The sequence below is a fragment of the Trachypithecus francoisi genome, unplaced genomic scaffold, assembly GCF_009764315.1.
Source record: "Trachypithecus francoisi isolate TF-2019V2 unplaced genomic scaffold, Tfra_2.0 Contig01705, whole genome shotgun sequence".
NCBI lineage: Eukaryota > Metazoa > Chordata > Mammalia > Primates > Cercopithecidae > Trachypithecus > Trachypithecus francoisi.
In genome coordinates this window covers 807967-820640 of record NW_022681450.1, presented here as the reverse complement: position 1 = coordinate 820640, position 12674 = coordinate 807967, and the positions used below count along the sequence as shown (strand labels likewise).

Below are 12674 nucleotides of genomic sequence, written 5' to 3'. Positions count from 1 at the left end.
TGGGAGGCCGAGACGGGCGGATCACGAGGTCAGGAGATCGAGACCATCCTGGCTAACCCGGTGAAACCCCGTCTCTACTAAAAAATACAAAAAAAAACTAGCCGGGCGAGGTGGCGGGCGCCTGTAGTACCAGCTACTCGGGAGGCTGAGGCAGGAGAATGGCGTGAACCCGGGAGGCGGAGCTTGCAGTGAGCCGAGATTGCGCCACTGCACTCCAGTCTGGGCGACAGAGCGAGACTCCGCCTCAAAAAAAAAAAAAAAAGTACCTGTGCCTGGCACTGAGCAGGCACTCAAAAAATATTTGTTAGAGCATGTGATGCGCCATGAACCAGAGCAGCGACTTGAAATGCGCAAATGGGGATCTCCCTCTTTTTTTTTTTTTTTTTTTAATGGTGAGACAAGCCCTCAGAGGGCAAATGGACCACCTAAAGCTACACAGATCAGCAGGGCAGGTAAATCTAAATTGCCAAAGTAAGACTAAGGGCTGAGCGAACAGACTCCGACACTAGAAGGCAGAGCTGAACTAACTTCTGCTAGGGTTCCGCCTCTGCCGCTTTGTCCCGCCCTTATCTGCTCCCCGCCTCCAGCGCCTCATTCCCCTTTCGCTCGCCTCGGCGGTGCTGAAGCAACTTCCGCCCTGAGAAGGGTGGGGCTTCCCTCTCCCGCTCTCGCGACTCCTGGCGGTGAAGGACGGAAGATGACAGCCACATTTCTTCCTCGCCCTTTCCCTAGGTTCCTTGTCACAGTTCCGCCCTTACTACTCCCACTTCCGTCCAGGGACCAGCCACTTCCACCCGGAAAAGGGGTTGTTCCGCTGGAGGCGCCAGTTGTGGCCCACCCAACCTGCCCCGTATTTTCGCCTTCATAGTCTTCTCCACCATTGTTCCTTCCAGCCACGAATGACGCAAACGAAGGCAAGTTCCCCCAGCTCCGAACAGGAGCTCCCTATCCTCTCTCTATTACACTCCTGGAGAAAGAAAGGCGGGAGGAAACCCAGGCCTCCACCCCCGACCCCTTGGCCCTCCCCTTTACCTCTCCACCCTTGACTACACACCCTCCCCTCTAGGCGGGGACGAATCCACATTCGCCCTGAGAGAGGCGGAGCCTCAGCTTCTACTCTGACCACCCCCGCTATCGCGAGCTTTCGCAACTCTCGCGAGATCCGACGCCCGACTTGTGCGCCCGGGAAACCCCGTCGCTCCCTTTCCCCTGGCTGGCAGCGCGGAGGCCGCACGGTAAGCTGGTGCTCCGAGTTGGACCGGGTGCGAGGCTTCAGGGCCGGACGCCGCAGTCTCAGAGCGCGTGCCTGAGGGCCCGGAGGCGCCCGGCGCGGGCCCGTCCCGCCCCCTGGAGCCGCGGCCACGTGCGAACGGCAGGCCCGGACATGCCCGGTCAGCGCCGTCCGGGAACCGAGCGTGGGCCCTGGGGGGCAGCGGCGGGGTGCGTGGGGCGTGCGGAGTCCCGGGGCTGGAGAGTGGGTTCGCGCAGCATCCTCACACGCGGCGGCCGGGCTTTGTTAGTGCGATCCAGAGAGGCCGTGGGCGTCGGTGAGCTCCTTCGGACCCGCAGGAGCCGGGGCCCGGCATTGAAGGGGCTGTGGGAAGTAACGGGGGTACCCCGGTTTAGGATGCCTTGGAGCGAAAGGAGTGAGGTGGGGTCTGGGTCCTTGGCAGTCGTCTCCGCCAGGCTTGTGTTCACATGCTTGACCTTCTCCCGCAGATGCCTGGAGTTACTGTAAAAGACGTGAACCAGCAGGAGTTCGTCAGAGCTCTGGCAGCCTTCCTCAAAAAGTGAGTTTGGGGATTGAGGTTCAAAGCAGGTGGAGGCTATCGCTTTGGCCTGCCCGTCGGGCCCCAGTGTTTGCCGGTCCTGGCAGGGGAGGCTTGTTTCAGTATCAGGCCTGGCTTGTGTTCCGGTTCCAGCTTCTCTCTGTACTCTGGGCACACCATAGTTGTGTTGAGGGGAGGGCCTTTGAGATATGGGGTAGTTTGTGGAGATGACTGAATCGTGCTTTTCTCGCTGTTTTGGTCTTAGGTCCGGGAAGCTGAAAGTCCCTGAATGGGTGGACACCGTCAAGCTAGCCAAGCACAAAGAGCTTGCTCCCTACGATGAGAACTGGTTCTACACACGAGCTGGTGAGGAACTTCGGTCTTTGGCTGGAGAGTGGGGAGCTGGGTGACCCCTGGCACAAACCATACTTCCCTGTCTCTTCTGTTCTTTCCTGCCCCAGGAGGGAGAGAAACCCTTGGTTGGGTCGTCACTTGCTTTGTGTGATATGACATTCAGTAACTTGATGACTCCAAGTTTTTATTACGTTCTAAGAGCTTTGTTAGAGGAGGACCTGTGGCTTTGAGCTTCAGGGAAATCCAGAGACAGATGAGTGTTCATATTTTGCTTACAGATGGTTTAATTCTTACCATATACATGGAGTCAGATTCCCTGGGTGTGGGTCTGTCTTTTACATCTGGCTGTGTGACCTCTGGCAAGTTGGTTAACCTGCCTGTGCCTCCACTTTCTCATCCCCAAAATGGGACTAATTATTGTACCAGTATGAGAGTATTGTGAGGATTGAATGAATTTAAAGCAGAGTGTTTAGAACGTGTCTGTTGCATAGCAGTTATTCAGGAAAAAGTCAGTTATCTTTACTGTTGCTCAGATCATCAAGTTAGCCTTCTCCATGTCTCGAACAGGTTGTTTCTAACTAAATGGTTGGAGATCTGGCCAGGTCAGTCTTCGCTTTTAATCTTGACTTCTGACCTTATGGACACCCTGCGACCTCATGCCAGCCCCGTCTCTTTTTGATCTTCCAATAATAACACTAGTCTTTGACTAGTGTTAGTTCTCACCTGTCTTGACATTTCAGTACTCACTAAATCTTAACTCTCAGGAAGACCCAACAGGGTGGGCCGTGGTAGTGCTGTTAACAGCTGTCAAGGTGACAGCTTCAGTGCGGGCTTCCACTGAGGGGCCTCCACCTCTCCAATCTTTTTTTTTTTTTTTTTTTTTTTGAGACGGAGTCTCGCTCTGCCGCCCAGGCTGGAGTGCAGTGGCCGGATCTCAGCTCACTGCAAGCTCCGCCTCCCGGGTTTATGCCATTCTCCTGCCTCAGCCTCCCGAGTAGCTGGGACTACAGGCGCCCGCCACATCGCCCGGCTAGTTTTTTGTATTTTTAGTAGAGACGGGGTTTCACCATGTTAGCCAGGATGGTCTCGATCTCCTGACCTCGTGATCCGCCCGTCTCAGCCTCCCAAAGTGCTGGGATTACAGGCTTGAGCCACCGCGCCCGGCCCACCTCTCCAATCTTAAACCTCTTTCTATGAAGTGGGGGCTCCATCCTGACCACGGCTTGTCTCCAGATAGGTGGAAGCAGGGTTTAGAAGCAGGAGTAGGTGAGAAGCAGGGTTTGGGAGTCCTCAATGACCCTGAAGAGTTGGCCTTGGTACAGGTTGCTTGGCCCTTCAGAATATGAAGCATTTTGTAGATTAATGGTACACTTGTGCCTCAAGTGGCCATGCAGGCCATGGAGTGGGCACGGAAGACCAGCATAACTCAGCCACGGTCTCTGAGGACTGAAAGATGAACTTGCTGAGGTGGGTAGGGTTGCTGGCATATCACCTACCCACCGTTCTTTTTAAACAGAAAATGGGGCTGATGAAGAGAAGCTGACTTTCCTGGGCGCACAGCAGTGACAAGGCCTGGAAGAGACATATCCCTTCCACCTGTCCCCCCATCCTGCTTTGGCAGTGCCTCAAGGGTCAGTAGGTCAAAGCAGCTTTGGATTTAGGATTAGGAAAAATAATCTCATAGCCTTTCTCATTTGCTGGGATGAAGACACATTCTGCACATACCAAATACCTCCAAAGTAGGACTGTATGTCTTTTGTACTTTTTTGTTTTTTTAACCTGGGGAGGGATTAAGACCTTGGATAGTAAACATAGTTACATCTGCTGGTCATGGTAGAGTTGCTGTGGTCCCTTGCAGCCCACAGTGGCCCTGCCTGGAAACTTCAGGCAATGTGCATCTTCTGCCTGCCTACTGGTCTCTGTTACTTGGAGTACCCCAAAGGCCCCTTTTTCACCTCACTTGCCCAAGCTGTCCTAGCAGCATAGGATGGTTGTGTGGTAGACCAGAGGCTTATCGTGTTTATTTTTGTTGGGATATAGCCACCCCCGTGTATTTACATACACAAGGGTAGAATTGTAGTTGTGGCAGAAGCTGTAGCCTACAAACCCTGAAATATTTCCTACCTGACCCTTTATTATTTATTTTCAGGGACAGGGTCTAGCCCTGTCACCCAGGTTGGAGTGCAGTGGCACAATTATAGCTCACTGCAGCCTCCTGGGCTCAAGTGATCCTCCTGCCCCACCCTCCTAAGTAGCTGGGACTATAGGTGCCTACCAGTCACCATGCCTAGCTAATTTTTTTTATTTGTAGAGATGGAGTCTTAGTATGTTGAACTCCCAAGCTCAAGTAGTCCTCCCGCCTCAGCCTCCCAAAGCACTGGGATGACAGGCAAAGTTTACCAGCCTCTATTCTAGAGTTTAACATGTTCCAACCAGTTTGGCAGTCAGCTTATACTAGTCATGGGAGTGATCTGTTTTACCAAAGAGGAAGGTGAGGTGCAGACAGACAAAGTGACTTGCTGCAAGTCACCCTGGGAGGGCCTGGCAGGGCAGCTCTGTCCAAAACTGGGTTCCCTGCTATACTCCCTTTTTTTCTACTCACAGAGTCTGGCTCCCTCAGATTTGAGGCTAAAGTGTGCTAAAGCTGTGGCCCTGCTGAGCAGGGCCAAATTGTGTAGACCTGTAGGAATGAGTGTGAGGTAGACAGGTCTTAATCCTGGGGTTTAGGGGTAAAGAGGCCCATGGCAGAAGATGGGGCCCTCCTGAGGGTGGTCTGGAAATGGAGCAGAGCTGTAGGGGCAGGGCAAGGTAGAGGAAGAACTGCAAAGACTTCTCTCACTGGACATTCAAGGGATGGCCGCCATGGGTCTTTATGAAGTGGGTGGTACAGTGTAGCCCTGGGACAGCCTTTTTTTTTTTTTTTTTTTTTTGAGAGAGTGTCTTGCTCTGTCACCAGACTAGAGTACAGTGGCGCCGTCTCGGCTCACTGCAACCTCTGCCTCCCAGGTTCAAGCAATTCTCCTGCCTCAGCCTCCTAAGTACCTGGGACTACAGGCGCCCGCCACCACACCCAACTAATTTTTGTATTTTTATTAGAGGCGGGGTTTCACCATGTTGGCCAGGATGCTCTTGATCTCTTGACCTTGTGATCCGCCTGCCTCAGCCTCCCAAAGTGTTGGGATTACAGGCATGAGCTCCCACATCTGGCTGGACAAGCCTCTTGCTGTCTTAATTCTCTGAAGGACTTGCTGAAGATGGAGACATTTGGTGTCCTGGTGTGCGTCTGAGAGCAGCCACTGAATTGGGATGCCTGAAAATATTTCTTGTACGTTGGAGGCTGGTCCATCTCAGGCTCCTGCATGGGGCTGGGCACCCACTTGTGCTGTGATAGTAGAAATAATGAGATCTGGGAGGCATCGCAGAAGTGAGTTAAGAGATGAATCAAGGTCAGGAAAGTGGTTTCTTACAAGTTCAGCAGAGAAGGGTCAGCTAGACTGTGCTGGGGAAGGAGTTCTTCCCTGCCTTCAACTCAGTAGGTCGGGATGGGACCACGGTCTGGACTTTGCTGAGCTGTGATGACTCCTGAGAAGCTGTGCTTGGTGGTCGCCCCATGCTCCAGTCCAGAGGGACCCTCCCTCTTGGTCTAGCAGGAACACAGCTGCTCTCCCTTGACCATGAACTCACAGTAGAGTGGAGAGGGGCGACCTCCTTTACAGTTCCAGGTAGGGGTGATTCCTGGACGGGGGTTCCTAAGAGGAGTGGGTTGCCATCCCAAGAATGCACACTGCAGAGGAGCAGAAGGCCTCTAGTGTGAAGGAACTGGAGGAGAACCCATTTGTGACAGCACTTTGCTCGCAGTTGGCCCTCATGAGTTCCAGCTAGGGTGGCCTGGATTTGTGCAGCTCCACTTCAAAAGGTGGTGCTGGAACCTCGGTCTCTAGGGGTTGAGGAAAAAGGTCAGTGTTTTAATAGAACGCAGCATTTCAACTCTTACACTTTCCAATTTGTGAAGTTAATAACCCTTCCTCTCCCTTCTAGTGGGTCAGAAAAAAATAATTAGCATGAACTGGGATAGCAAGGGAGGAGCTTGTACTATCTGACCAAGGTTTTATACAGCCTTAAGAAAAATTTAATCCTCCATTAAAGAACCTAATAGGCCTTTGGGAGGCCGAGGCAGGCAGAGCACTTGAGGTCAGGAGATCAAGACCCTCCTGGACAACATGGTGAAAGCCCATCTCTGCTAAAAATACAAAATTTAGCCGGGTGTGGTGGCAGGTGCCTGTAGCCCCAGCTACTCGGAAGGCTGAGACAGAAGAATTGCTTGAACCCCGGAGGCGGAGGTTGCAGTGAGCCTGAGATCACACCACTGCACTCCAGCCTGGGCAACAGAGCCAGACTCTGTCTCAAAAAAAAAAAAAGAAAACCTAATAGTCTTTATGAGAGCTTGTTCTCTGCCAGTCACTGTGCTCAAGCTTTAAGTAAAGTGTCTCCTTTAGTACCACAACACAAACCACCTGGAGGATGGGTGGGTCCTGTGTCCCTCCTGAGGAGGAACAGTGTTAGGATGCAAGCCCCTGTCTGACAGCTCTGGATGCTGGTCCCAACCCAACAAGACTGAGGGTGAGTGTCCCATGTCTGGTGCACAGCTTCTTTGGGCATCTCTATGTTTAGGAGTGTGTGCCTTACTCTTAAAAAGCAAGGTAACAGGCCAGGTGCGGTGGTTCATGCCTGTAATCCCAGCACTTTGGGAGACCAAGGCAGGAAGATCATGAGGTCAGGAGATTGAGACCATCCTGGCTAACGTGGTGAAACCCCATCTCTACTAAAACTACAAAAAAAAAAAAAAAAAAATCAGCCGGGCGTGGTGGCGGGCGCCTGTAGTCCCAGCTACTCAGGAGGCTGAGGCAGGAGAATGATGTGAACCGGGAGGCGGAACTTGCATTGAGCCTAGATCATGCCACTGCACTCCAGCCTGGGCAACAGAGCAAGACTCCGTCTCCAAAAAAAAAAAAAAAGGCAAGATAACAGGAAAAGCTATCCTGCTTTCCCCAATCCTGGGTACTGTAGTTCAAATGGGAGAGCAGCTCTCCACCCAGAGCCCCAGGGCACAGCCAACCAACTACAGGGCCCAGAGGGATGGCAGCAGCTGCTGGGCATTTGAGCTCGTCTGAAAAGGTGGAGGTTTCCAGTGATGTCACTCTCTGGCAGAAAGATTGTTGGGGGTGGCTTATACCAAGTGAGTCTGTCTATTGGTCCTGGTTATGGGCACTTATTACCAGGCAGTGGCGTAGGGAGTAGGTCCTGGAGTGAGGTGGGGATTTTAAAGTGAGCAGATGCCAGAGGTAGTGAGACAGCAGCAGGGCCGTGCTCTTGGCCCCCAGCAGAGCATGGTTGTATTGTCTCAGCTGGGGATTGGTTCCAGGATGAACCCCAATACCCAAGTCCACAGATGCTCATTCTTAATATAAAATGGTATAATATTGGGACTGGAGGCCGGGTGCGGTGCGGTGGCTCACGCCTATATTCCCAGCACTTTGGGAGGCTGAGGTGGGCGGATCACGAGTTCAGGAGATCGAGACCATCCTGGCTAACACGGTGAAATCCCGTCTCTGCCGGGCGCGGTGGCTCAAGCCTGTAATCCCAGCACTTTGGGAGGCCGAGTCGGGTGGATCACGAGGTCAGGAGATCGAGACCATCCTGGCTAACACGGTGAAACCCCGTCTCTACTAAAAAAAATACAAAAAACTAGCCGGGCGAGGTGGTGGGCGCCTGTAGTCCCAGCTGCTCGGGAGGCTGAGGCAGGAGAATGGCGTGAACCCGGGAGGCGGAGCTTGCAGTGAGCCGAGATCCGGCCACAGCACTCCAGCCTGGGCGACAGAGCGAGACTCCGTCTCAAAAAAAAAAAAAAATCCCGTCTCTACCAAAAATACAAAAAAATTAGCCAGGCATGGTGGCAGGCGCCAGCTACTCTGGAGGCTGAGGCAGGAGAATGGCGTGAACCCAGGAGGCGGAGCTTGCAGTGAGCCGAGATGGCACCACTGCACTCCAGCCTGGGCAAGAGAGTGAGACTCCATCTCAAAAAAATGATATCGGGGCTGGCACAGTGACACACACCTGTAATCCCAGCACTTTGGAGCACTTTGGTAGGCCAAGATGGGCAGATCACTTGACTCCAGGAGTTCAGCCAGAGCAACATAGCAGAACCTGGTCTCTTCAAAAATTAGCTGCGCATGGTGGCGGCGCTTATATTCCCGACTATTCAGGAGGTCAAAACTGCAGTGAGCTGTTATCACTGCACTCCAGCCTGGGTGACAGAATGATGCCCTGTCTCAAAAAAGAAAAAAAATGTATAATATTTGCATATATCCTATGTAGATGTTTTACTTTTGAGACAGAGTCTCACTCTGTCGCCCAGGCTGGAGTGCAGTGGCACGATCTTGGCTAACTGCAACCTTTGCCTCTCAGGTTCAAGTGATTCTCCTGCCTCGGCCTCCCAAGTAGGTGGGGTTACAGGGGGTGTGCCACCACACCTGGCTAATTTTCTTGTAATTTCAGTAGAGATGGGGTTTCACCATGTTGGCCAGGCTGGTCTCGAATTCCTGACCTCAGGTGATTCTCCCGCCTCAGCCTCCCAAAGTGCTGGGATTACAGGCGTGAGCCACTGCGCCCGGCCTGATCCCATATATTTTAAATCATCTGTAGATTACTTATAGATTAATGCAGGCCAGACATGGCACACACTTGTAGTCCCAGCTACTTAGGAGGCTGGGGCAAGAGGATTGCTTAAGCCCAGGAGTTTGAGGCTGCAGTGAGCTATGATCACACCGTAACACTCCAGCCTGGGTGACAGAATGAGGCCCTTTTTTTATTTAAGAAATAAAAAGCATTAATGCCATGTAAATAATTGTTACATTGTTTTTAATTGTAGTGTTTTTCCCCTGAATATTTTTGATCCGCCCTTGGTTGAGTTTGTGGATATGCAGGGCTGGCCATATCTGGACCTGATCTCAGGGCAGGAGGGGGCTGGGAACAAGCGGTGTGCAAGAACCGGTTCTGGGCAGGAGCAGCCCACCCCACACAGAATACTGCCTGGCACTTGGCAATTATGGAAGAACCCCCAATTCCCCCCACTTGATCTTTAGAACTAGAGGACAGAAGTCACTTGAGCAGACTCAGACCAACTTGCTGATCTCTGGGTCCCAGGAACAAACCAGACTGCTCTGAGCTCCAGACCTAGGCAGGACCATGTGATGGCTGAAATCTGGATGCTTCCTGCATGTGGGCCCCAGTGCCATCACAGTGGCAGGACAGGGCAGTGCCTCCAGAGCTGTGGGACATGGAGCCAGTGAGTACCCTCTGGCGCCTTGGTTTCCGTCTAAAGGAGAGAGAGAGTAGCACTTGACACACCCGTTGAGTCCTCACAGTAACCTCCTGGCCCTCAGGTAAAGCCGGGTGGAGAGATTGAAAAGCACTTGGCACGGGGCCTGGCAAATGTGTGCTCCAGTTAATAGAAGTGTGCAAGCGTTTCTGGGGAGGCTGGTGTCTCAACTGGATTTTACAGAGCTTTTTTTGCAGGCAAGGAGGCTGGCTGGGGTGGACCAGGGACTCTGTCCGCAGAGGGGCTGGTACACATTCCAAGGTGGGGGTATCCACTGCATGGAGTGTCTGCCCTGCCCTTGTTCTCCTGAGCTCTCCAGCCTGAGGTGGCGCAGAGAGTGGCCATAGATCCCTTCACTCCTGCTTCTCTGGGGTCCATGGAGATGGTCACAGCTAGGCTCCACCCCTACATAACCTCAGGTTCAATTCAATAGCAGTGCTGCTGGGACAGTAACCACTAAAGAAGTTGGTCCTGGAGATGGTGGGAGTGCCCACCCAGGGTGCAGGGCTGCTTGTCAAGGAAGAGCTAGCTGGGGGGTGTGTGAGGAGAGGGAGCTGTCAGTTTCTGCGTGTTAGTGTGTGTTTTCAGTTTCCCTTATAAAACAGCGAGAATTAGCTGTTTATACACAAGGAATTGTTTACTTGAGACCTTGATCAAGACCCTTAACTCAGATCTGTCTCTCACACTACCCTCAGCTTCCACAGCGCGGCACCTGTACCTCCGGGGTGGCGCTGGGGTTGGCTCCATGACCAAGATCTATGGGGGACGTCAGAGAAACGGCGTCATGCCCAGCCACTTCAGCCGAGGCTCCAAGAGTGTGGCTCGCCGGGTCCTCCAAGCCCTGGAGGGGCTGAAAATGGTGGAAAAGGACCAAGATGGGTAAGCAGGGTGAGGAGGGCTACATTGATGGAGCAGCCTTCGGGCCCGGTCATGACTTCCCCAACGAATGGTCCTGCATAGTCTGCCCGGCCCCTCAGGCCTCTCCTATCAGAGGCTGGCAGCAGGGGATTCTACAGAAAAGCGAACAGCGAGGGGCCTCACCCCGACCTCTCTGGCTGACTAGCCCAGGCTCCAGGAAGGTAATTTAGCGACTGTCTGCTTTCATTAGCCTGCTCGTTAACTTTTCCCAATTGATTTTTCGGGGCTTTTGATCTAATGCTTGCACAAACGACACCCCGTCAGCTCCCCGGGGGACTCCCACTACTGCCCCCACCTCGTTAGAATGCACCTGACTAGGGCCCTCACTGGGACTTGGCTGGCGGCAAGTGGCTTCTTGAGAAGCCTGGCTCACAACCAGGAGGGGGAGGGCTGAAAACAGGACCTGTGCTCACGGGGGCCTGCATGACCCTTCCCTCCCCACAGGGGCCGCAAACTGACACCTCAGGGACAGAGAGATCTGGACAGAATTGCCGGACAGGTGAGGCCTACGTTTGGGGCGGGGTGGGTCCCTTAGTCACGGCCCAAGCATTTCCAAAGCCCATGCTTTGTCAGATAGACTCCTCCAGAGGGCACTGCCCAAAGACAGGAGAAAGGAGAGTTCTGACTTTCCTGCTGGTGCTGCTTAGAAACTTGGAGGCAGGCTTGCTGCGGTGTCTCACCCCTGTAATCCCAGCACTTGGGGAGGCCGAGGCAGGTGAATTATCTGAGGTCAGGAGTTCAAGACCATTCTGACCAACATGGAGAAACCCCGTCTCTAATAAAAATACAAAATTAGCCGGGCATAGTGGCACACGCCTGTAATCCCAGCTACTTGGGAGGCTGAGGCACAAGAATCACTTGAACCCAGGAGGTGGAGGTTGCGGTGAGCCAAGATCACGCCATTGCTCCCCAGCCTGGGCAACAAGAGCGAAAATCCATCTCAAAAAAAGAAAAACTCGGAGGGAACTCTAGCCCAGGTGCCACTGGGCATAGCTGTACCCGCAAATGACTCCCCCCTTCCTGGGTCAACCTGCCATGTTTCCCCTTAGTCTTCATGCATACTGAGCATCACATGGGCTGCTTGGGAGAGGTGGAGATAGTGGGGCAGGTTCAGAACCCAGGTCTCCATTCAGATCCTGGCTGGCTGACACCCTGGGGCAGAACGGCCACACCCCTTTGCCACAGTCTCCTGTCTTGGCCTCCCGCGGCCAAAATCTACCCTTGGCCGCCTCAAGCATGGTAGTGAGGAGTCAGTGAGCTATAGTACAGCAGGAGTACCCAGAGCCTGGCATGAGCTCAATTCTGTATCACTGACTCAGGCCTGCTACGAGCCTTGGAGTATTTTAGTGAGTCAGGTGTCACAGAAGAATGGGAGGTGTCAGCTCTCTAGGAGTTAGGGGTGGCTTGGAAGGAGAAAGCTCTCCCAGGGGACTCCACTCCACCACTCCCTTCTCTTTTGAGACAGAATCTTGCTCTGTCGCCCAGGCTGGAGTGTGGTGGCGTGATCTCAGCTCACTGCAACCTCTGCCACCCGGGTTCAAGCAGTTCTCCTGTCTCAGCTTCCCGAGTAGCTGGGACTACAGGCACACGCCACCACACCCAGCTAGTTTTTATATTTTTAGCATATTGGTCAGGCTGGTCTTGAACCCTAGACCTCAGGGTGATCCACCTGCCTCAGCCTTCCAGAGTGCTGGGATTAAAGGTGTGAACCACTGTGCCCAGCCACTCCCTTGAGACCCAGTTTCCGCGTCTGTGAAATGGGGAAATACCCACAGTGAGAATTAGATGACATAGATGCATTTGAAACCACAAATCGGGGTGCCCACTTGTGGTGGGTAGTAGGTAGCTGTTACAGAGTGCCCCAGCAGAGACCCCCTTGACTAACTTTTATTCTTCCATCTTTTCCCACAGGTGGCAGCTGCCAACAAGAAGCATTAGAACAAACCATGCTGGGTTAATAAATTGCCTCATTCGTAATCCTGGTCTGGGTCTCTTTTTTGAGTCTCTTGCTCTGTTGCCCAGGCTGGAATGCAGTGACACCATCTCAGCTCACTGCAATCTCCGCTTTCTGGGTTCAAGTGATTCTCCTGCCTCAGCCTCCCAAAGTGCTGGGATTACAGGTGTGAGCCACTGCGCCTGGTCTGGTTCGGGTCTTTTGATTGTTCTTCAGGGGCATGAGGAAGAGGCGCCTCCTCCCTTCCCTTGGGTGAGAGGGTGCAGGGTGATTGTATGGCTGTGTACCTGGCAGCCAGTAG

At 53.2% G+C, this 12674-nt stretch overlaps 1 protein-coding gene across 4 annotated transcripts; it reads left to right on the top strand.

Annotated features, from left to right (window-relative positions):
- Positions 1–1071: 1071 nt before the first annotated feature.
- RPS19 (ribosomal protein S19) lies at positions 1072–12396 on the top strand. 4 transcript variants are annotated; one of them, XM_033198243.1, is made up of 7 exons: positions 1072–1235; positions 1720–1790; positions 2035–2135; positions 9327–9468; positions 10197–10380; positions 10864–10918; positions 12331–12396. In XM_033198243.1, the coding sequence occupies exons 2-7, from the start codon at positions 1720–1722 to the stop codon at positions 12375–12377; spliced, it is 600 nt and encodes a 199-aa protein (XP_033054134.1). In that variant the 5' UTR covers positions 1072–1235; the 3' UTR covers positions 12378–12396. The 4 variants fall into 4 exon arrangements, with proteins under 4 accessions (XP_033054134.1, XP_033054142.1, XP_033054124.1 ...); XM_033198225.1 differs by lacking the exon at positions 1072–1235 and adding an exon at positions 1266–1391; XM_033198251.1 differs by lacking the exon at positions 9327–9468.
- The last annotated feature ends 278 nt before the right edge of the window (positions 12397–12674 follow it).

Excerpts from the sequence above, each read along its gene's own strand:
- RPS19 (XM_033198243.1), top strand. The coding sequence starts at position 1,720 with ATGCCTGGAGTTACTGTAAAAGACGTGAACCAGCAGGAGTTCGTCAGA. Across the intron at positions 9,469-10,196 it reads AGCTGTGGGACATGGAGCCA|CTTCCACAGCGCGGCACCTG; the intron begins GTGAGTACCCTC and ends CACTACCCTCAG. Across the intron at positions 10,381-10,863 it reads GTGGAAAAGGACCAAGATGG|GGGCCGCAAACTGACACCTC; the intron begins GTAAGCAGGGTG and ends CCCTCCCCACAG.